This window comes from Apostichopus japonicus, chromosome 1, assembly GCF_037975245.1.
Source record: "Apostichopus japonicus isolate 1M-3 chromosome 1, ASM3797524v1, whole genome shotgun sequence".
NCBI classification, from domain to species: Eukaryota; Metazoa; Echinodermata; class Holothuroidea; order Aspidochirotida; family Stichopodidae; genus Apostichopus; species Apostichopus japonicus.
Window position 1 is genome coordinate 10988301 of NC_092561.1, and position 24853 is coordinate 11013153.

Below are 24853 nucleotides of genomic sequence, written 5' to 3' on the forward strand. Positions count from 1 at the left end.
TGGTTACACATTACTTTGATGGGTTAGAACCCATATGTTAGTGTATTGGTTACACATCACATTACTTTGATGGGTTAGAATCCCTAGGTTGGAGAGCAGTGTATTGGTTACACATTACTTTGATGGGTTAGAACCCCTAGGTTAGAGACAAGTGTATTGGTTACACATCACATTACTTTGATGGGCTAGAACCCCAAGGTTGGAGAGCAGTGTATTGGTTACACATTACTTTGATGGGTTAGAACCCCAAGGTTGGAGAGCAGTGTATTGGTTACACATTACTTTGATGGGTTAGAACCCATATGTTAGTGTATTGGTTACACATCACATTACTTTGATGGCTTAGAACCCCTAGGTTGGAGAGCAGTGTATTGGTTACACATTACTTTGATGGGTTAGAACCCCAAGGTTAGAGACAAGTGTATTGGTTACACATCACATTACTTTGATGGGCTAGAACCCCAGGTTGGAGAGCAGTGTATTGGTTACACATTACTTTGATGGGTTAGAACCCCTAGGTTAGTGTATTGGTTACACATCACATTACTCTGATGGGTTAGAACCCCAAGGTTGGAGAGCAGTGTATTGGTTACACCACATTACTTTGATGGGTTAGAACCCATATGTTAGAGGGTCAACTAGAACTAGATTAAGTATGCTCAAATTTAGGGGCAACACTTCAGCTATATTGCACCCAGTAAAATACACCAACAAAAGATATACGTCCAACAAGATGGTTATTGGAAGCATTTTTAAATGCCTGACCATTTATTTCATACATAACTTCACAGACATTTCACATTTTGTAGTCTCACATCAAAGAGCAAACATGTAAAAAGAAATTGTAGCATCTTTACTTAAATGGCTTATAAAAAAGAATGTGTAGAAAAAAGTCACTAAACTTATTTTAGCAGTATTCATGAAATGACTTCATAACCAACAACAGTTGTAGTTAGTCTTAATTTGACTATGAATTTTAGTGAAGTTCTCCCTTCATAGAGAGAAGACATTACCAGGATTCAAGAAAATATATGGTAAATAACTGGACTTGACCTTTAAACATTCAAATGTATTTTAGATCCTCCTGCAAGCAGGAACTCACGACGAAGCCTCATGGGCATATCAATGCCGCAAGCTGACCGAAGTCAGTCTCTTAGATTCATATTAAACGTCCATGATTATGAATTGTCCATTGTCAACAACTCTGTAACTGGCCGACATACATTAATCTTGGATTGACTCGAATTTGAGACCTTATGATTGAAAGGCACCTGCGTTAACCACTGAGCTAACACTCCCAAATGATGATTGATGTTACGTCTTGTGAGATGAAGAATTGTTATGGACATGATGATGTTTGTGATACAATCGAGGAAGGAGCCAAATCCAGAGACACTACATGACATCCACTCCATGTTTCCACAAAGTTTAAATTACTCACTGAAAGGGTGAATCCTTCATTTCAAAGATGCCAGTATTTTTGTCTCTGAAACTTAGCTGTTTAGCCATATCATCTTCAGGACACCTCTTTTAAGTGTTGCCTCTCCTGCATAGTTGAAGTGCAAGCTAAAAAATTGTGACCCACCCCCTTCCCCCATCCCTCCATCACCCTCCTCAACAAGTTTTAATGGACCTGCTAAATATGAATCCTTTGCCACATTCTACGATTGTCACCTGATCACTATTGTCAAGAAATTCTAGGAAAGCATTGGTAAGATTTCACATGTAAAACTGAAGCATCAATACAACACAGCACTACAGTACATTGTTTGTTCGGAATGTTGTACGTCTTAGCAGTTGACATTAAGAAATCTACTTCTTTAAACAAACATTTGCAATCTACAGGAGAAAATTGCATGCTCCTAAGCGGAGCAAAAGGCTTCAAAATTAAAAGTAAAAACAGTTACACAACACTCAGTTCTGTTAAGATTATGACAACTAATAGATCATCAGTTTTATATAATGAAAAAAAATACAGCCAATGTTATATCTGTCAAGGATTTTAAACAGATGAAGGGCCTTCGACACATATCTTGACAAACAATGCTACAGGATTTCAATTTGCCTATACTGCTGCCATAGGGCACCTTTACGCACAAGTTGACACTTATTTAAAGCTTGACCATGGTCACGCTACTGCCCTGCAAGGAATTACAGAGCGCCCGCCCTATGGTGAAGGCTGTCCAAGTGGTCCGGTCTCTTCAAGCGGATGAAGAGCCTAGTACATCAAGGAACAGTTTGAAATAACATCATCAATGATGATCTGGAGTACGTTGCCTGCAAAGAGAAACAAAATCAGAATAATAAATCCAAAACAATCTGTCATTCACCTACCAGGGATAATTGTGTCTATGCAATAAACATCAAATCCAAATTAAGGAGATATATGGACTTCTGTTTATTTACAGAAAGACCCATGATCCCCTTTCCTTCCTTTTACATTGCACTGAGACACAAGGAAAGAAGAGGTATCTCCATTCCTCAGAATGTTACCACAGAGTGAGAAAATTTGTTAACTGAAATGAAGTATATGGTGTAAACGCGCTCACACGATGTGTTGTTTGTGTATTGTTACGAAGTGTGCGTCATGTAAAGTTGCAGTGCTACTGCGCGTGTGCGTGTTTGTGCGAGTGTGCGTGCGTGCGTGAGTATGTGTTTGAAATTTGTTGTTTTCGTTGGTTCTGTCTTTACGTTCATTTACCGTAATTTGAGTTCAGTCGATATCAAGAACGTATTGAAGAAAGAAGTATTTTCCAGTGTTAAACCAAAGATTTTATGTAAGTCGTGTTTTTATTGATATAACGTTGTATATTTGTTGCATACATGATTATTTATTCTGTATGATTTGGATGTATGTATTTATTCTTCCATAATTGACTTATTCATTAATCGATTTCCTGATTGTTTAATTACAAACGTATGTTTCGTTTTTATTTATTTAGTTACCAGACTGACAGATTGACAGATTAGCAGATTAACAGATTACAGATAGTTACCAGATATCAAAGCTAATAAACCACGAATCGACTCAACATTTCTTCTGCGTTGAATAATCTTTGGATTACAGGAATACGGAATAAAGAAATCTATATTGATTTACAGTAAATAAAAATCTATAATTGAAGATGTCAACAGACGAGGCCCTTACGATGAAGACGCTGTTAATACGGCGCAGGAATAAGAAGGGGATCTTGACTAGAGCAATTAATTCTATTTCTACTCTCATTAGAGAGGACGCAGGAATAGACTCTGTGAAGGAACTCTTAGAGAAAGCGAATACAAATTTAGAAGCAATAGAAGAGGCCCACCAAGCTGTGATTGAAAAGCTTTTGGAAGAAGATAAGTTTATTTTGGAAGAAGAATGGATGGCGAACGTAGTCAGCAAGTTCATCGCCGTAAAGATCGAAGTCGAGAGGTATGTAGACCTCAGCAGAAAAGGGCCCGAGAGGATCTCAGAAGCTCCCGAAGGCGAGGAGGAAAAGAGGTTAACCGACAATGATGATAACGGTATTTTTACTAAGAATAGTAACGTTAGTCATTGTGTTAGCTCTAAGGAAGTTAATGATATTACCGATGGTAATAATAGTAACGTAGACATGAAGAATGGTGAAGGTCTTCCACATTTAAGTTCAAATAGGTATAGTTCTAGTTGTGATTCCAACTATGTATTCGGGTTTAACGAACTCAAATTGGCATTAGAGTTACCGAAGGCTGAGGTATTTGAGTTTAATGGAGACCCCACAGATTATTGGTACTTCATAACCAATTTCGAAGTTAACGTGGCAAGTAAATTGAGCGGTGATGCCGCGCGTTTGCAGTATTTGCTGCAGCTATGTAAAGGTAAAGCGCGTTTCTGCATCGAAAGTTGCGCGCTTCTAGGTGACGAAGGTTATGAAAGCGCGAAGGCAATTTTGAAACGTCAATTTGGTCAACCGCATCTGATTCTGAATTCTTTGATGAGTAAATTGGTTAGTCGCAAATCGATTAAGGCTAATGACGGAGAAAGCTTGTGGAAGCTCATATCCGAAATGCAGAGGTGTTACGTTACCTTAACTCAGATGGGGTATGTAAATGACCTAAATTCAACAAGTAACCTTCTTAAGATTCACAGTTTGTTACCTGTTTATCTTCAAACTGGGTGGGCAAATGTCGCCCAAAAGATACATGAGAGTAGAGAACCAGAATTTAATGACCTTCTATCGTATCTGACAGGTCAAGCTGAAATTTCGTCTAACATGTTTGGTAGGAATATAGGCAAGTCGAGTAGCGTAGTGAGTGACGAGAAACCTCGCGTGAAATCTAATTTTATGAAAGGTAGATCTCTTAAGTGTTTTGCCTGTGATGATGATCATAGGATTTTTGACTGTGAGTCGTTCTGCAACATGAGTTACAACCAGAGGCTAGACATTGTTAGGACAAAGAGGTTGTGTTTTAGGTGTCTATTTCCTGGTCATTCGGTGGCTAAATGTAGAAGGGATACCGTTTGCACGTTTTGTCAGTCTAACAAACACAATGATCTACTTCATCCTCCACCCAATCAAGAGAATATCTCTGTTATGTCAAACACCGCTGTTTGTGGTAGTAACGTTTTCTTGAGAATTCTGCCGGTTACAGTGACCGGTAACAATGGTAATCGGGTGCATACCCTGGCTATTTTGGACAGTGGGTCAGACACTACTCTGTGTTCAGAATCCCTTAGGAAGAAGTTGGGTGTTAAGGGAAAACCGACGTCTTACACGTCTTCGACGGTTAACGGAGTCGAACCTAAGATCGGTTCAACATTTGATATTACCGTTAAAGGGGAGAATGAAAGTAATGATTTGTCAATAACTGCTCTTTCTGTTCCAAAACTACCCAATAGTGATGATAGTGTCCCCTCTGCTCGTGACCTCAACCGGTGGCAACATTTGAAACTTATTCCCTGGGGGGATATCTCAAGATACAACCTTGAGCTACTAATAGGGGCGGATGTTCCCGAGGCATTTTGGGTTATGGATGAGAGGCGTGGTGGAACGGGGGATCCGTATGGAGTAAAGACACCCCTTGGTTGGTCTGTTATGGGTCCTACAGGTTTCAGTGGTCGTAGCGATAGAAAGAACATCCATCGTATATCTTGTTGCTCGAATGGAGAGATCTTAAGTTTACTTAAAAGTTCTTGGTCTGTAGACGATGCGAGTATTGGTGAAGGTGATTCTGTCCAAGACAAGAGAGCCAAAGGTATATTAGAATCTACTGCCTCACTTACTAGTGAAGGTCACTACCAGATAGGACTTCTGTGGAAGGAAGATTACCATTACTTGCCTTCCAATAAACCGTTAGCTGAATCACGTCTAAGAAACATAAAACGTAAGCTATTAAGAGACAATGTAATGCGTCAAAAGTATACAGAAACCGTAGAAGGTTACATTGCGAAAGGTTATGCCGAACGGGTTCAAGGTGAAGGTAAGGCTGGTAATGTTTGGTATCTGCCTCACCATCCAGTTGTTCATCCCCACAAAGACAAGGTCAGAGTAGTCTATGATTGTGCAGCGAAGTGGAGGGATACTTCATTAAACTCGTGTTTATTGAAAGGCCCAGACACGATAAACAGTCTCGTGGGTGTTCTCCACAGATTTAGGCAGCAGCGAATTGCACTAGTTGCTGACGTAGAGGCAATGTTTCACCAAGTGCAGGTGATAAGCGAAGACCGCGATGTCTTCAGGTTCTTGTGGTGGCCTGGCGGTAATCTAGAAAGTGAACCGCTTGAATATAGAATGACAGTGCATCTCTTTGGTGCCACGTCAAGTCCAGCTTGCGCCGGCTATGCGTTACAGCGCACGGCCAGGGACAACGAGTTACATAATCAGGACATTGTAGGTAAGAAAGCCATTCAGTTCATAAGGAACAACTTTTATGTAGACGATCTTCTGGCTTCAGTCGATGATCCAACTGTTGCAATAGAAGTTGTGGAACGCATTAGAAGTATTTTAAGTAAGGGCGGCTTTAGACTCACGAAGTGGGTTAGTAACGATCGTGCCGTTCTCCAAAGCATCCCAGAGTCCGAAAGAGCTCCAAATTTACGTAATAGCCTGGAGACTCTTCCAACTGAGCGAACACTGGGAGTGAGTTGGAATGCCGAAAATGACAATTTCCTCTTCAACGTGTCGTTGCCCGACAAACCCTTTACAAGGCGAGGGTTATTGTCAATATCAAGCTCGATCTTTGACCCATTGGGTTTTGCTGCTCCCTTTGTTGTCATTGCACGGTGCCTCTTACAAGATATTTGTCGCAAAGGGTCTGATTGGGACAAACCCTTGACGGACGAAGAACTTGTGACATGGAAGAAGTGGCTTCAAAATGTTCCTCTTCTTTCATCTATACAGATCCCTCGTTGGCTACAGTTAGATAACGCACAGCGCGTCCAGCTTCACGTGTTTTGTGACGCATCTCAGAGAGGATATGCTGCAGTAGCATATCTCCGCGTGATAGGTGCTGACAGTGAAGCAAGCTGCTCATTCATTCAAGGAAAGGCCAAAGTCAGCCCAATGAAGCCCGTGTCTATTCCTAGGCTCGAGTTAATGGGCGCGGTTCTTGCAGTGACGTTGTACACGTCGATCAAACAAGAGATTAGGTTTGATCTCGACAAAGTAATATTTTGGACGGACTCAATGATTGTCCTTGGGTACATTCGCAACGAGGATAAGCGATTTAAAACCTTCGTTGCGAACCGAGTGTCCAAGATTCATGAGTTCTCCTCTCCAAATCAATGGAGACATGTAGGCTCCAAAGAAAACCCAGCCGATGATGGCTCGAGGGGTACGTATGATTTAGGAACGTGGCTCTCCGGCCCAAGTTTCCTTTCGAAGAAAGAAAGCGCATGGCCTTCACTGAAACATGATGATATTGATTTGTCTGGAGACACAGAAATAGGAAAGTCTGTTGTTCTTAATGTAACTACTTTAGTGAATGATAATTTTTCTGAGCAGTTAATCTCCAGGTTTTCATCGTGGACCAAGTTAGTCAAGGTGTTAGCTTGGGTCTTTCGCTTTGTTAATAAGTCTAGAGGTTCATTGGCAGCAAGTGGATTAAATCTGTCTGTATCAGAAATCGAAGCGAGTGAAACTACCATAATTTCGTGGGTCCAAAAATCGGCGTTTAAATCCTGGCAGCGTGACCAGCGATTATTTAAACTCAAACCCATTCTTCTTGGAAATGTACTTAGAGCGGGGGGTCGTCTCGACAATGCTGATTTGGGAAATGACGTTAAGCACCCAATTATCTTGCCCCCTAGGGGAGCAGTAGTCACACTCATTATTAGATATTATCATGAGTCGGTAGGTCATGGTGGTTTGGCCATGACGTTAAGTGCCATTCGGCAGAAGTTTTGGCTACTGAATGGTCGAACAGCAGTGAAGAGTGTAGTAAGTAAGTGCGTTATTTGTCGTAAGATCCTTGCACGGCCTTCTTGTCAGATAATGGCCGCATTGCCTTCGGAGAGAGTCTCCTCTGACAAACCTCTTTTTAGTTTTGTTGGCGTGGACTATTTTGGGCCATTCGAAGCGAAAAGAGGTCGCTCGACCGTAAAGAGGTTCGGTTGCATTTTTACTTGCTTGTCCTCCAGAGCTGTTCATTTGGAAGTGTGTGAATCCCTTGATGCTGATTCCTTCCTTAATGCTTTCAGACGTTTTGTAGCAAGAAGAGGTCAGCCAGTTAAGATTTTTAGCGACAATGGCTCTAATTTCCAAGCTGGCGAGAAAGAGTTGAGAAATGCCTTTAAAGCTATGAATAAAGATGACGTAGAAGCCTTTCTTCATAGTAAAGGTTGTGAGTGGCAATTTAACCCTCCTACAGCCAGCCATTTCGGAGGAGCATGGGAAAGGCTTATCAGGTCGGTTAGAAGGATTCTAAGAGGCGTCCTGAGGCAGCAAACGATCACTGATGAGGTTCTTACTACTGTACTTGCTGAGGTTGAATCTATTCTCAACTCAAGACCTCTCACTGACTTCTCCTCAGATCCAAAAGATGAGGAACCTCTTACTCCGAACCACCTACTTTTGATGAGACATGGGCCTGACAACCCAGTCGACGCAGGAGTCTCTTACGGCCGTAAAAGGTGGCTTCAAGTACAGTACCTTGCTTCTTTGTTTTGGAGTAGATGGCGGAAAGAATATCTGCCTCTCCTCCAAAAACGCCATAAGTGGAATTTTCCGAAAGAAAATGTTGTCATTGGGGACATAGTTCTCCTCACCGACGAAACAATTCCACGCGGAAAATGGCCTTTAGCTAGAATCATTACAGTTTTCAAGAGTAGCGATGGGAAAGTAAGAAGCGTTGAGGTTAAGGTTCGTAATAAAATACTCAAAAGACCGATTACGAAATTGTGTATTGTAAAGAGAATGTCTGATTAGTCTCATTGTTGATTTTTCTTTGAATATATATATTACTTTGTCTCAGTGTACTAAATTGTTTGATTGGTTGTAAATGTGTGTAAAATCCATATGATTTAACAGGGGGGAGTGTAAACGCGCTCACACGATGTGTTGTTTGTGTATTGTTACGAAGTGTGCGTCATGTAAAGTTGCAGTGCTACTGCGCGTGTGCGTGTTTGTGCGAGTGTGCGTGCGTGCGTGCGTGAGTATGTGTTTGAAATTTGTTGTTTTCGTTGGTTCTGTCTTTACGTTCATTTACCGTAATTTGAGTTCAGTCGATATCAAGAACGTATTGAAGAAAGAAGTATTTTCCAGTGTTAAACCAAAGATTTTATGTAAGTCGTGTTTTTATTGATATAACGTTGTATATTTGTTGCATACATGATTATTTATTCTGTATGATTTGGATGTATGTATTTATTCTTCAATAATTGACTTATTCATTAATCGATTTCCTGATTGTTTAATTACAAATGTATGTTTCGTTTTTATTTATTTAGTTACCAGACTGACAGATTGACAGATTAGCAGATTAACAGATTAACAGATTACAGATAGTTACCAGATATCAAAGCTAATAAACCACGAATCGACTCAACATTTCTTCTGCGTTGAATAATCTTTGGATTACAGGAATACGGAATAAAGAAATCTATATTGATTTACATATGGTTCTTTGTATTTGACTGTTAGTTGAACACTTGTATATTCTTGAACTGGTGCACACCTTGCCACCCTCTCCCCTCTTCCCTATTCTTTATCACCAACTAATGGACAGGGTCTTCTACCTTACCAGTAGCAATGCATAATTGATACTAAGAACATAAACATATCAAATGTAATTTAAATCAAAATGACTCACAAGAAGACTACATTTTAAGCAAGCATGGATGTATGGATTTGACAGCTGATACTTCAAACAGACATTGTATGAACTCTTCTTATACAACCAACATCAATACTCGCACTCTGTTAATAATTAATCCACTTCTACCTTGGATGCAGTGGTTCCTGGAAATGGTTAAACACTTTTTATAGTACCAAAAAAAGACACTTTCAATAGCTGCACAATGGTCTCAATGACAACTACCTTGTTGACATGTTGAGAATGGGACAACAACTCACCTTGGGGCACATTTGATGATGTCATCTACTCGTAAGATCATTTCTGCTGCCTCGGCTCCACTGGTCAACATTTGTTTCTTGGCCTTGTATGATTCCACGACTCCCAGAGTGCGCATGTCACCGACTGTGCCCTCTTTCATATCTGTAAATATCATCACGAGGGAAATCAATTCATTAACAAATTATAAACACATATGCATTAACAGCAGTAACTCTTTAGCATCTGGTGGTTATCATTTGTTATGCTAATGATCTGCATTATAATAGGACATTAGTATCAAGCATAACAAAATTACCAAAATCAGTCCAATTAAAAACATCTTAAGTAGCAACACTACTGCATTTACACTTGTATCCTGTTGTTTGCATACAAACTGACACCTAGAAAAGCAAAATATCAAGTATTAGAATTCTTGAAGGGATACACTAACCACTTTAGCACCTGCCCCAACATTTCCTATCTGTATCTAGAATCAGTATTGTTATCAGGCAACAACTCATTCTCCTACCGGGCAATACTTGCCATGGACCTTCAAATCTAATGGAATCGGTTTCAAGCGAAGATAAAGTTCCGATAAAACCAAACAGAAGCTACCAGCCCTCTTACCTTAATCAGATAATTTCCACTAACCACAAACGATTTACAACTTCATCATCATTTTCCTTGTCAAGATAGATTAACGATCTTGCACTTACCCAAACCTAGTGTAAGTTGTCCCTGAGTGTGTGCTGCCCTCAGTTGAGACACCAGTTGCGCACTGTCATATCCAGCATTGTCAGCGATGATTGTTGGAAGCTAAACATGGATGCAAAACAGAATGTAAAGCATACAAATTTGCCGAAACACCATTTACAAATTTTGACTGATATGGCAAAAACAAAATTATGATCTTCTCTACTTTCTAGGGGATGGGGAGAAGAAATGGAAGGAGGGAAGAGGATATAGGTAGGGGGATGTCTGGAGAAGGCAGAACTGCTAGGTAAATACAAACCTGTCGTAAAGCAGCTGCAAAAGCTTCAATTGCTACGGCTTCTTTTCCTGGAGTCTTCGAAGCAAGTTCTTGAACAGCATTAGCCATCAACATCTCAGAGGCACCTGATAAAAGAAAGTTGAATCATTTCAATTGCATGCCATACACAAATATATGAAGAGCCATTTTAAGGTTATATTTGATATAAACACCTTCAATATACAGGATTCTGGACTTTTCTTCTGTTTAGAATTACTTAAATCAGACTGCAACACTTGCAATAATATTTCCACTATTTTCGATGTTTGTGGCTATATACCCAATGTTAAGTGAATAAATACTTTGCAGTTTTTGGACGTGTTTTTGGGGGGAGGGGTGTGTACCCCACCACCTGGATCTGGGCCTGATCCCCATTTTTTTATCGCCCGAAGGTCCATAAATGAGCTACATTTAACCAGATACATTTGACCTACAATCAGGTAAATAAGCACCCCTTATTTAACAGACGATCGTACCAATAGACAAGGGCCCCATCCTTATTGAACTTACGATCGGGTGAACAGCACCCACCATTTTTAAATGCTATAATACAATTGAGCCAATGAAAGCATTCCAATAACTTTTACACTTGTGGATGAGTGACATCATGCTCTCTACCAGTAGACTCAATCAAAATTAAAAGCTAGGTCTGGAGACTCACCTCCTCCGAGTACGGTCCTAGTCTCCTTGACCGTCTGTGAGAGGACACAGAGAGCATCGTGAAGTGACCGTTCAACCTCGTCTAGGATCTGCTGTGTGGCTCCACGGAGGACAACGGTACAGGCTTCACCCAGTGCGACACCAGAAAACTTAATCAGCCTATCTTCACCTGTGAATGCAGACAAAAACCAGAATCTTGATTTTGTATGAGTAACTGGTTATTCCTATTGTTTCATACAACTTTGAATGTTTTACTTATATATCAACCTGCTTGAAGATCCCTAAAAAAATATACGGTAAAGAGTTAACTTTTTCAACTTTCACAGATGATAGGACTAATTTAATCTTGCTAACACCTCTGTACCATTTTCCTACTCAACATCAGAGTCACTTTTCCACTGATGAGATTCAAGTGATTCCTTATCACCATATATCTCTTGTAAAGACCCCCTCCCCCATATGCCTCCCCTCTATACATTCCCCCTCTATACATTCCCCCCATATGCCTCCCCTCTATATATCCATCCATAGTTTCCTCTTTCTTCCTTTCTCCCTTTCTCCCACACACACACCCCTCCTCTGCATCTAAATGGCATAGATTTCTCACCTATCATGATTTCTTCAATCAGGTCACATTGCCCAAGTTTTACTTTTCCGGGACTGTCAAAAGTAGAGACGATTTCTCCACCGGTCACGAGAGCTAAACGTTCAACTCCCTCAAAGTCAGCATGTTCTATGGCCATGACACCAGCATCTGCAAAAAGTTGCTCGGGGTAGTTGTAGATAAGTTGTCTGTTGAAATAAAGACAATTAAAAAGTAAAAGTATTAAAAAGTATACAATGGTTCTTAAAATGGAAATGCATAAACATTACAATTTTTTTTTTTGGTGCTTTCCTCTCTTACTGAGAGGTGACAAACTTATGACTGATATGCTTGCAACCCTTTTTAATTACGGTCGCCATGGTCGCATTGGCGACCACAATTCTCGGCTGGCGATGAGAATTTCTCGAAAAATTGATGCTAGTCGCCAGCCCTATAATACTGTGGCGATCAGTTTTTGCAACTGAAAATTTCACCAATGCTTTACAAAACCAGAATGAAAACATTTCATGGTTCCTTGCTGCTGTTCATTAGTTTCATTCATAGGGAAATTTCTAACAAAGCCCTAATACAACAACAGTAATTTATGCTCACCAACTTTTGTTGCCAAAGTAATGCTAAGCCCTGATATCAATTGCAACACACATCAGTGTGTGAAGACTATCTACCATTATCATCATACCAAGTTTGACGAAATTCCGACTAGTAATAGTAGCCAAGTAATTGCAATTTGGAGTATTTCACGTTTGACCCCATGACCTCATTAATATTCATGATATGAGCACCAAAATCAACAGAGTTAATCTACTTACTATGGGCCACCCACTCACCAAGTATGGTAATGATTGGTCATTCCCGTGTTGAGTTATTGTGCATACAAACTTTTCATAACGAAATAATGCTAGGCCCCCCCCCTTATAAACATGCATGATATCAATTGCAACACACATCAGTGTGTGGAGTACTATCTACCAATATCGTCAACCAAGTTTGACGAAATTCCAATAAATAGTAGCCAAGTTATTGCAACTTGGGAGTTTTTCACGTTTGACCCGTGACCTCATTAATATTTTTTAACTTTGACCTCGTATAACTTCGCACACGAAGGTCACACAGGGGTCAACTCATTGACATTTATGATCAGAAGGTACCTTTGACATCTGAAAATAGCATCGAAACTGTAAAAATCCCCAAAACACGAAAAGGTCACCAGAGGTCAAATTGAGGTCAAGGGTCACCCAGATGCGGGTCGACAACTGGATTACATTGAAGCAACTCCCAACCTTAACGGACAGTTCGTTCTCAAGTTATCACAAAAATACTAGTTTTTTTATCATTAATTGACCTTTGGTGACCTCGGATCACATGACCGTTAAGCTTGAAAATATTCCCCTCTACCATTTACAACTTGTCCCAAAATATCAACCGTGTCACACCTTGAAACTGAGAGTTATTGCATTAAATGTCTGAAAATTAACTTTGACCTCGTATAACTCCACACACGAAGGTCACACGGGGGTCAACCCATTGACATTTATGATCAGAAGGTACCTTTAACATCTGAAAATAGCATCGAAACTGTAAAAATCCCCAAAACATGAAAAGGTCACCAGAGGTCAAATTGAGGTCAAGGGTCACCCAGATGCGGGTCGACAATTGGATTACATTGAAGCAACTCCCAACCCTAACGGACAGTTCGTTCTCAAGTTATCGCAAAAATACTAGTTTTTTATCATTAATTGACCTTTGGTGACCTCGGATCACATGACCGTTAAGTTTGAAAATAATCCCCTATACCATTTGCAACTTGTCCCAAAATATCAACCGTGTCACGCCTTGGAACTGGGAATTATTGCACTAGATGTCTGAAAATTTACTTTGACCTCATATTACTTCACACACAAAGGTCACCTGGGGTAAACCTATTGACATTTTTGATTGGTGAGACGTGAATATAGCATCAAAACTGTAAAAATTCAAACATTCTTTTCTTTGCCCATTTTCTCACCCAAAAAACTAGTTTTTTTAACATTAATTGACCTTTGATGACCTCGGATCACATGACCGTTAAGTTTGAAAATATTCCTCTATACCATTTGCAACTTGTCCCAAAATATCAACCTTGTTACACCTTGGCACTGGGAGTTATTGCATTAAATGTCTGAAAATTAACTTTGACCTTGTATAACTTTACACACAAAGGTCACCCGGGTGTCAACCCATTGACATTTTTGATCGGAAGGTACCTTTGATATCCAAATCTAGCATCAAAACCAAACATTTTCTTTTTCGCCCGTTTTCTCCCAAACTAAGCACATTTTTTCTAATGTGACCTTTGACCTTTTGACCTTGGTTTCAAATGTAGTTTGATCTGCTGATTCCAAAAATCAACACGACAAGTCTGTACAGCCATCCTAACTCCGACCGAAAACTTTGACCCCATATAAGTTCGCACACAAAGGTCACAGGGGGGTCAACCTATCGATATTTATGATCGGAAGGTACCTTTGACATCTGAAAATAGCATCGAAACTGTAAAAATCCCCAAAACATGAAAAGGTCACCAGAGGTCAAATTGAGGTCAAGGGTCACCCAGATGTGGGTCGACAATTGGATTACACTGAAGCAACTCCCAACCCTAACGGACAATTCGTTCTCAAGTTATCGCAAAAATACTAGTTTTTTAACATTAATTGACCTTTGGTGACCTCAGATCACATGACCGTTAAGTTTCAAAATGTTCCCCTAACCAGTTAACAACTTGTCCCAAAATATCAACCGTGTCGCACATTGGCACTGGGAGTTATTGCAGTTTTAGTATTTTGGGTTTTTGGACCATAACTGACCTTTGGTGACCTTTGTGGGCACCAAAAACAATAGGGTTCATCTACTCACTATGGGCCACCCACCCACCAAGTTTGATCATGATCAGTCAATCCCTTGTTGAGTTATCGTGCATACAAGCTAAAGCGTCACACACACACACACACACACACATACACACACACGCCAACCTGAATACATAGGTTCCTTTGCTTTTAGCAAGGAACCAAAAACTGAAATGTACCTACTGACTAGACACACGTTGCTATAAAATTAATATTGAATGGATTTCCCTTACAAAACTGTCGATATTATGAAACAAACTACGTTTGGCAAAGTCCGTTTCTAGACTGCCTAACAATGAACAGCGTGCACTATACGTACATCAGTTTACAACTGCAGTGTTTGACCCTACTTAAATATCACGGTAGGCTGGCTACATGTGCTGCAAATTTCACCAGGTACCTTGCCAAACAACCCCCTGTCTAACACCTGTTTTTTAACATTTTTGGCACGTTTCCAAAAAAAACTTTTCATGGAGTAAACTATTTTGGCTCCACTGTAGAATTAATTATGTCAGTCAGTAAAGGATCGGTAAAGTTATGCGAAATATTATCTTAGACGTTCAAGAAAAGTAGGTAAATATCCCCGTAACATTTAGGTCAGAAAAACCATGGAGGTAAAAACAGACCTCAAGCTAACCGACTCCTCCGCATGAACAAAACAATTAATTCCCCATGATACACGAGGCACAGTCTATACCATACAGACATAGCACGATATCAAGGCCTCAATAGCTACAGTACGGCCATCTTTATGAAAGTAAACCTTGCAATCCCATGTTTTAGGCCACTTGGCATGATTAATTAATGCTAAATATTGTTTCAATGTCCTTGTAGAGAACGTCAACTTCGCAAAATACAATTAAAGTTGTGTTTTTGTTGTTACGTGAGATCCGTAACCGACGCAGTGGTTAGGCTATTTACTATACACTTAACTATGGTAGGATATTAATTTTTCCTTTTTTTTGTGGAAATTCTAGAAAATACTTTCGTTTCCCCCCCGCTTAACACCAGATGTGGTCTTATGGTTAATTCATAAATGGGTGTACTAGAGCCTTGTTTACATGAAATTAGTTGCATTTAGCACGATATGCCAGTTTCGCTTGAATTTTTCGAAAGTATTTTGCTCGATCTTTCGTAATATTTGAAAGGTGTACCAACTTACTTTTCCTACACAATTGGTAATTTCTCTACTGATTTTCAGAGTTTTGTTCTCTATACAGTGAATGTTGTAAAGGACGGGTTCTTACGAACTTCAAAAGTCATGAAGTTGATAAACTTTATTTCTTTTCAACTTTCTTAACCATGGAATGCTAGAATAACATTTACACATAAAACGGAGAAAGGAAAATCGCATTTTTTTTCACATTTATATCAAATTTCTTCTGCAAGAAATTATCGTCATTTGTTTATCCTCAAAAAATATCGTCTTCAAAAATTATTATCGCGATAATAATTTTTGATATATCGCCCAACCCTATAATAGCGCGGGAATTATACCTTAATTATACTATAGTTCAACGTTAGTGTAGTCAGTGCTGACAGTAGTTCTACTTGATGTTGAGCCTAGGCCTAGTGTTTTTTGTACTAATATTTAGCATATCAAAGTGGCGATCACATTTTCATTCTAGGCGACCAGAATTTGGGGAAAATAAAGATCTAGTCGCCACAGGATGTTCCTCCTGGCGACCTCATTCACTGGGGAATTAAAAAGGGTTGTATGCTTGCAAAATGCATTGCACAGATTATCCAAAAGCTCTTTATCACTCAAATTACACAAAACTATGCTACCTTCTCTAAATTGTTTCTGACTTATAGGAAGCAGGTTCAGTTTGTTTACTTGATGCAATAATTCACAATGCAGCCTTTTCAAGACAGTTGTTTGTATGTCTCATATGCACATGATGTACACATGTGTAAATTAAGGTGACATAGACTTATAAAGTAAGAAACAAAAGGCAAAAGCCTAACTACTTTAAAATTTATGAACAAACAGTTTTTCCCACATAAATGAGTATATTTGTTGTCTCTTTTATCAAACTTTCAGCATTCCAATTACTGTCACCGTAAGAGTAGCTTATTTTAGTCACTGACACATTCAGAGCTCGTATTTGATCATTCGGAGGAATAGAAACTTACTGGAAATACCTAAACTAATAATAATAAATCAAACTTGTACCAAGAAGTATACTCATACCAAGTTGATTATTTGCATGCATACATGTATAACCAGCATTTACATGACTGATTTATCAACAGGATGCTTTCATGTATTTAACTGTAAGGGAACCACTCACCTGTTTATAAAGACATTGCATTCATGTTTTACGATTTTGTCAACCTTGTCTTTCATCTTTTCTTTCTCTGCTAATTCAAGTTCAGCAATTTTGGCTGTTGAATCTACTTTCACTCTAGAGCCAAAGACCTGATGTGATAAAGAAAAAGGAAGTAGCATTATAGGTCCAAAGACCTGAACCAGATTAACAAACCGCAACCAAAGAAACCAGAGGTACACCCGTCCCAGCAGTTACTTGCCTTTAAATACATTATATGCTATAGGCATATGGCAAGTAACCAAAGCCCACAAAAACAACACAGTTTCATACACAAGTTCATTTCACAAGATGGATAGGCCGAAGGGAAATTGTTTCTTCATAAAATTTTAAGGTCTATAAACTAAGCGAGTAGATTATTTTGATCTTAAAGCCATAGGTTGTGTAGTCTTGCACTGTTATGCTTCTTCAGTAAATATATGTTAAGAATGTTGACAGTGGTGTAATTCACAACATATCCTGTTTTATGTAAGCATTGGGTTATACAACTGGCCATCAAGGTGTAAGAAACCTGTTCATTCAGATAATCTATTCTACAAGTATGGAAGTATTGAAGTAGTATCATTCAAGTATTAGTCAATAATTTAAACATATTCATTCATACTTATCACGTAGCTCTAAAGATATAACTATCCACAGATGTTTTCTAATTTTGCTTTTATGGATTAAACATGATTTTCACCCTACCAGCACATCACTGGAACACAGCACACTATAATGAGTGTTTGTATCACATCACCTGACACTAGAACACAGCACACTATAATGAAAGTGTTTGTATCACATCATCTGACACTAGAACACAGAACACTATAATGAAAGTGTTTGTATCACATCACCTGACACTGGAACTCAACAAACACATGAGTAAATCATGGAACTGATTAGCTAATTTACATCAGGTTGCAAAGTGTCTTTCATATACAACTGACCTTGACTTTATCTGTGTCCATTGCTGTGTTTGCAATCAAGATCTTAGCGTTCTCAATCCTCTTTGGCTGGTTGACTCCAACCTTCTTGTCCAGTAGGAAGCCTTCATCCAAATATGAGTCATTCATGTTACCACCTTTTTTCTTGATGATCTGAATAGCATGCAAATCTGTCTTGCCCTGAGAGAGAGAAAGATAGGAAGGATACTGACTGATTGAATGTTTATTCCTTCGTGAAAGTTATATAGATAAGATGCCATTCTAAAAACTGTGTCACCTAAGGCTTCATCTTGATTTTCATAACCCACAAACTTTCAGATATAATGGAAATTATTGGCAAAAGAATAGAATAGATATCCTCATTATTCGAGCAAAAAAAAGAAGCTCAAGTTTTGACTCACCTTCAGTCTCATCACAGCTTTGACACAAAGGTTAGAAAACTTTTCTCTTCCTTGTTGGACTATCTTTGAACTCAAGGTGGTGTGAGCAATATTAAACAAGTCTTGTTTGAACTTCTCTGGATCATTTCTAAAAAGAAAATTGGGAATAGAAAAAAAAAAAAAACCAATGTTTGTACAGGATACGAGTTGTAGCAAATCTAAATGTGACCTTATCTTCTGATACATGGTATTCCATAATTTCCATGGGCAGTAACTTTTTTCTCTTACTGAAAATAACAAAATAACATCAGTTTTCCAAAAAATTGCTGAAAATTGTTGACTAAGCATATCAGATGCTCCCTACCCGGAATGAGAGCATGGTGGCCAATTGGCTAAGGCGTCGGACTCGTGATCCAAGGATTGCTGGTTCGATTCCTGCCTAGTTTATTACGTTGTCTCCTTGGGCAAGATGCTTTATCTCACCTGCCTCTCTGCACCCAGGGGTTAAATGGGTACCTGTGAGATAACTTGTCATCGGGCGCAGTATATAACTGCAGCCGACTAGAGGGATTGTCTCTGGGACAGGTTATCATTGACCAGGGGTAATATAACGTCTGTAAAGCGCTTTGAGACCTATCGCTGGTGTAAAGCGCTATATAAAAAGCAAATATTATTACCCGTTATCTGTAGCAGATTTTTCCAGGGCAGCTGCTGCAGTATCCACAGCTTTCCTCCAGCCGGCGATGATGGTCTGAGGATGTAGCTTCATCCCTATTAGCTTCTCAGCTTCCTAAACATAAATCAGAACAAATTGGATAACAGTCAAGTAGGCAAGCAGCAAACATTTTCATCTACAGTAGGAGTGCACTGGAGTTGCACATTCCTTTATCAGGCATATTGCAAACTAGCAGGCTGTAACATTTACATTACACAGAGCTTCAAAGAAACTTCTCAGATGGCATGGTTTCTTCCAATCTGGATATTATAGCCAAAGTTAGTCAGTTACTTTATAGTCAATCCATTGACTAATTTTACAGCAAAATTCAAACTTGATATGTTGATTGTTAATCGACAATCGATGGCTTGTAATTAAAGTATCTGACATTTTATGTATGTGAATATGTGAAATCTGCAGTGAATTGAAAAGTTTATTGTAGTGGCTGCACAACCAATAACCATGAGTAAAATTCATTAATTTTTATCATGTTACATCCATTGTCTCCTGCAGTAATTGCGTCAGCCTGCATAAATGCCATTGTCTCATGTAGTTATTTCATCAGCCTGCATAAATGCCATTGTCTCATGCAGTTACTGCATCAGCCTGCATAAATGCCATTGTCTCCTGCAGTTATGCGTCAGCCTGCGTCAATGCCATTGTCTCATGCAGTTACTGCATTAGCCTGCATCAGTGCCATTGTCTCATGCAGTTATTGCATTAGCCTGCGTAAATGCCATTGTCTCATGCAGTTATTGCATAAGCCTGCATAAATGCCAATGTCTCATGCACCTATTGCATTAGCCTGCATAAATGCCATTGTCTCATGCAGTTACTGCAGAAATGCAATTGTCTCATGCAGTTATTGAATCAGCCTGCATAAATGCCATTGTCTCCTGCAGTTACTGCGTCAGCCTGCGTAAATGCCATTGTCTCCTGCAGTTAAGGCGTCAGCCTGCGTAAATGCCAGTCTCATGCAGCTATTGCATTAGCCTGCATTAATGCCATTGTCTCCTGCAGTTATTGCATAAGCCTGCATAAATGCCAATGTCTCATGCACCTATTGCATTAGCCTGTATAAATGCCATTGCCTCCTGCAGTTATTGCATCAGCCTGCGTAAATGCCATTGTCTCCTGCAGTTATTGCATTAGCCTGTATAAATGCCATTGCCTCCTGTAGTTATTGCATCAGCCTGCGTAAATGCCATTGTCTCCTGCAGTTATTGCATTAGCCTGTATAAATGCCCCTTCTCACTTTGTACATCTGACTCACCCTCAACAGTTCACATGCTAGGACGGTCACAGATGTGGTGCCATCACCTACTTCATCATCCTGAACACGACTGATATCTACAATGAAGAGGAAAAGAATCATCTGTAACAGCTAAAGTCGCAGCTAACGTAGAGAATATATAAAATGATTCTGTTGAAAGCTTCAATCAGTGAAATCAGTATATGTTAATGGTCGTCCTGGTGATAGGAGGGTGGGGGTGGAAAGGGAAGGAACTTTGCTATGTGTTCAGGCCGGTTGCAGTAGTTTTACTTACCCACTAGAATCTTTCCGGCTGGGTTATCGATGCCGATTGCTTTCAGAATGGTAGCTCCGTCGTTGGTGACTTGGACTGCTGCATTCATGTCAGTTGACTGTAGAATCTTATCCTGCAAGAAAGATACAAGTTTACACGACTCAACTTATAGACCAAATTAGATCAGATACAAATAAATAAAACAAAAATATGAGATTTCAGTTACAAAGTATCTATGTAAAGCAGTCCTTGGAATAATAATTGATGTCATAATAAATGAGGATTTTTGAGAAAAAAAAATGAAAGAAGATGCTAGCGATAAATTTAGCAGTTAGACCAACCCTGAACTTGCTTCAGAGATTTTAAGAGTTTCAAGATCTCAGAAAACTGGTTTTGCTTCCAGATCAAGAAATCTCATACTCATGCCCCGGTGAGAATCTCCCATAAACCTTGTGGCAGTCCATTACTGATTGTATTAGGCTTCAATGACTCTACTGTAAATATAGAGACCTGTGTATCTTTATTACATATGTACATATTCTGTCTAGATTTACACTGGTGTAGGGCCAATCCGGTTGACCTTGTTTAAGTTTAAAACCTTTTTAAATTTAATTTAACTGTGGTTAGTGTAGTCTATTCTAGGCTAGATTCAGACTGAGATGATTGTTATCAGCATCATCTCTCTATTCTTTTACTCTGCAGCCATAAAGTAATACCTGTTGGCCAGCTGCATAATACTGTAAATTTAAAAGTCAAGTCAATTGTAATGAAAACGGATATATGATAATATGGCTTACCATTCCCTTTGGTCCAAGAGTACTTTTGATCAGGTCACCAATAGCAATGGCTCCAACAAAGCTGGATAACCTAGCTGTTTCTGACCTCTCTTCTTCGGCATTATCCTTAAGGACCTGAAGTGGCTGTAGTGACACCTGTCATACAAAGATCAAACATTACACATTTACTACATGACGAAACTTAGGCCTAGAGATCCTATCATGAGCAAGTTTTTAATGCACTAGCATTCCCTCCGCAGTTACTAGGCCTCAGTAACAGTATGCTCATCAACTCGTTATTGGGGAGTAGATTATTGGTTCCGGCGACAAGACAATACACTATGCTCGACATTTTGGCAAGGGACTCAAAAGCTAGTCAGACTTCAGTCCATCAGTATTTTTACTAGCCAAGACTAAGACTATCATTAAAACATGGTGTTTACAAGTGGTCCAAAAATTGGGAACCGGGTACCTGAGAGCCGTTACCCGTCGGGTATCCAGGTACCTGGAAAAAATTGTTTACCCTTAGTGTATCACAATTTACATATAATTACATATTGCTATAATAATGCTAATGCTATAATAAATGAATTATATTCTCTACTGACAATGTTTTCATGTTCAAATATTTAGGCGTAAGATAAGGTATAAAACCTTCCTCAATAATTTCTATTTGCTTTTGTTTCTTTCATTAACTTGTAAATAACTTCATATAATTAACATCACTTCTAACATTGCACTGCCGCCGCTGCTTATGCTTGCTTTCCACCTCTATTGGATCAGACCATATAAATATCCAATTAACTCTTAAACAGTTGTTGCTACTACTATCTATTATGCAGGCCCAGGGTTCCCATTAGCCGCGTTTGGAATAAACGTTCAGTAAAAAAGCCACTTGCAATTAATATTTTTTAGTTATCTCGTCTATAACCATTAACATCTCCTAAAATTCCTTGTCAGCCTTTCCTTCTATGAAATAAACGAATGAATAAGTAATAATTGTGAGAATTCTTTCATATTTCTTCCACATGGTAGCCTAACACCACACTAAGTCAATCAGAAATCTAGCTAAGCCTAACCATCTGTTTATTTGCTGAAATTGTGACACAGTTAAGATATCCATGGAATACTTTCGTTATTGCTGTTACGTTCGACCACATGGTTGCCTAACACCACACTAAGTCAATGGGAATATGCCGTCGGTTTGCCAAAACACCAAAAAAATCCCACTTTGCGTAGGATTCGGGTAATAAATTAAAAACCAGGTAGTATCATGTCGGGCAGGTACCCGGATACGGGGTACCCGGTTTAGTATTAGGTGTGATAAAAGCAGTACTTAGCGAAGTCTGAAGCAAGTTTAAACTGCAAAGCTGATTTTTGTCAACAACCAATACCGTGGTTCACTTTCATGTTCACAAACTTCACACAGCATTATTTGCTCCAGTTGAAAAAGTTTCAGAGAGAAGTTAGAACAATGATCAATTTAAATCAAATATTGCCTTTAATTATCTGGACTGAGCTTGAGAAAATTGTACTAAAATGGGATTTAAGTTCATTCACAAAAATGTGGTACTCATTTATTCATTCCTGTCCAATTGAAAATGGTTTTTGACCACCGATCTCATGACAGGCTTGACTAAGCTCAGGCAACTCCACAAACTTCAGTCAAGGCTAGTAAACTATTTAAATTAACTAGTGCAAACCCCTGATGTTTTTACAGATAAGATTATAAGATGACTACAAATTACAAAACGTTTGAGTAGGTTTTAACCTAATAGTTTCACCCATGAATCTATCAATGAGTTACTGACATTAGAGGCTGTTAGAAGTGATATGACAAGAATTAAACCCACCGTTCACGATTATGAGCCAATTTGATAAAAATATGTTTGTCGACAAGCATGTAACTGCCTACTGTACTTGGTAAGGCATTAAAGAAAACACTGGGACCAATCGAAAAAATATCGTATAGTCGTAATCGATTAATCGCCAGTAGTCTACACGATTACACTTTGGAAGTTTGATTAATCGCGCAAAAAATCTAAGTTGCGATTACTCGACTACAAGCTAGCACCACACATAATCTGCTTTTGAGAAATAGCCTAACCTATCAAAAAAATACTATAGCAGTTTGTCAGCAAATATTGCTAAAGTACAGGTTCTCACAATGCTACAAAGTGCGAGCACTGTGCTGTGTTAAATATGGCACGCACCTGCCAATTTGTAACAATCACTAACATCATTCTCAATTTTTAGCTACATTCGTTTTCAAATAATGGAAAGTGAGGATACAATCATTGTGTTCTTCCGTAATTATCGTAATAATTATTCTTGCCATCTTGGTCACTAGCTGATACAACCGCCTTGCTGTTTTTCTAGTGTCCTTCATATGGTAACCTTTCGGCCTAACTTTAGAATCCGTACCATATGAATGGGAAAGCTTACTTCGAATCGGCAGAATAAGGTTAGGGGTTAGGAAGTAGGGTTATGGAGTAGGGTTAGGGGTTAGGAATTAGGGTTAGGAAGTAGGGTTAGGGAGTAGGGTTAGGAAGTAGGGAATAGGGTAAGGGGTTAGGAAGTAGGGTCGAATGGTACAGATTCTAAATTAGTACCAACCTTTCTACTGTGATGTTATATTGTATGTATCTTGTAAAAACAATTGAGAAATAAATTTGAAATTGAAATTCATAGGCCAGGCCTAAGTCATGACATTAGACAAAGACACTCATATCTTTGAAATATGGCCTACATTCATAGTTTAAATCTTGCATTGCTGGTTGAAAGTTGTACAATTAACCACGAAACTATCCGTATCACTATCAGTACTGTTCTAAACTTGGGAACAGTACGGAGGTAGGCTAGGCCTAAGTACAATGCATTGAGTTACAATGCGTAATGGTAGGAATGAGCCTTTAGTCATTACTAGTAATATTAGCCTAGGCTAGATTCGACCCACATTGTGCTGGAGGTAGCCATAACGATGGTGTTACTTGCCTAACACAAACAGTGGGCAAGTGAAACACAATTACTTTAGGCTAACGGTCTATTGGCTCGGGCGAAACCATGATGTTAATGTCTCATTTTTGAAGACCAGTCTTTAATCAACTTTACATAAATGTTAAATTACCATCTTTGCTGCAATAGTTTCTCTGTATTGTTTTGAACTCAAGAAATTATAACTTTGGACACGAACAGCACTCCAGAATTTCTCGAATCTTCGACCATGTGTTGTCAAAGGGTGGCATACACGATCCGCTTGTTTGATTCAGTCGTTTTTATCTACGACAAAAAGGAAAAAGAAGTACGCCCTCTCTTCAATGAAACTTTCTACACGTGCAAAGATCAATACTCAACATTATATAAGGATGGAAACTATTTGGTTGGGGGTGACAGTTCAGCTTTCCGAATCACGTAAAATGTTAGACATATGTCCGAATACTTATGGGAAATCCCCACCCACATACCCCTCCCCCCTCACAGTGAACTCACGTTTGTGATAGCTTCC

The 24853-nt window shown here is 39.1% G+C and overlaps 2 protein-coding genes across 3 annotated transcripts; one reads left to right on the forward strand and one right to left on the reverse strand.

Moving 5' to 3' along the window:
* Nucleotides 1-737: 737 nt before the first annotated feature.
* LOC139967331 (T-complex protein 1 subunit beta-like) lies at nucleotides 738-24630 on the reverse strand. Of its 2 annotated transcripts, none has more exons than XM_071971023.1 (14): nucleotides 24476-24630; nucleotides 21370-21504; nucleotides 20594-20705; nucleotides 20320-20396; nucleotides 19009-19121; nucleotides 18353-18479; nucleotides 17955-18131; nucleotides 16987-17114; nucleotides 11811-11995; nucleotides 11205-11372; nucleotides 10526-10629; nucleotides 10230-10329; nucleotides 9534-9675; nucleotides 738-2277 (listed from the first exon to the last, which is right to left on the reverse strand). In XM_071971023.1, exons 1-14 carry the CDS (start codon nucleotides 24476-24478, stop codon nucleotides 2253-2255), a joined length of 1596 nt encoding a protein of 531 aa, XP_071827124.1. In that variant the 5' UTR covers nucleotides 24479-24630; the 3' UTR covers nucleotides 738-2252. The 2 variants fall into 2 exon arrangements, with proteins under 2 accessions (XP_071827124.1, XP_071827115.1); XM_071971014.1 differs by lacking the exon at nucleotides 24476-24630 and adding an exon at nucleotides 24236-24283.
* Nucleotides 3111-9007, forward strand: LOC139967282 (uncharacterized). The gene is made up of 2 exons (XM_071970903.1): nucleotides 3111-8743; nucleotides 8909-9007. Exon 1 carries the CDS (start codon nucleotides 3126-3128, stop codon nucleotides 8385-8387), a length of 5262 nt encoding a protein of 1753 aa, XP_071827004.1. The 5' UTR covers nucleotides 3111-3125; the 3' UTR covers nucleotides 8388-8743; nucleotides 8909-9007.
* Nucleotides 24631-24853: the final 223 nt, after the last annotated feature.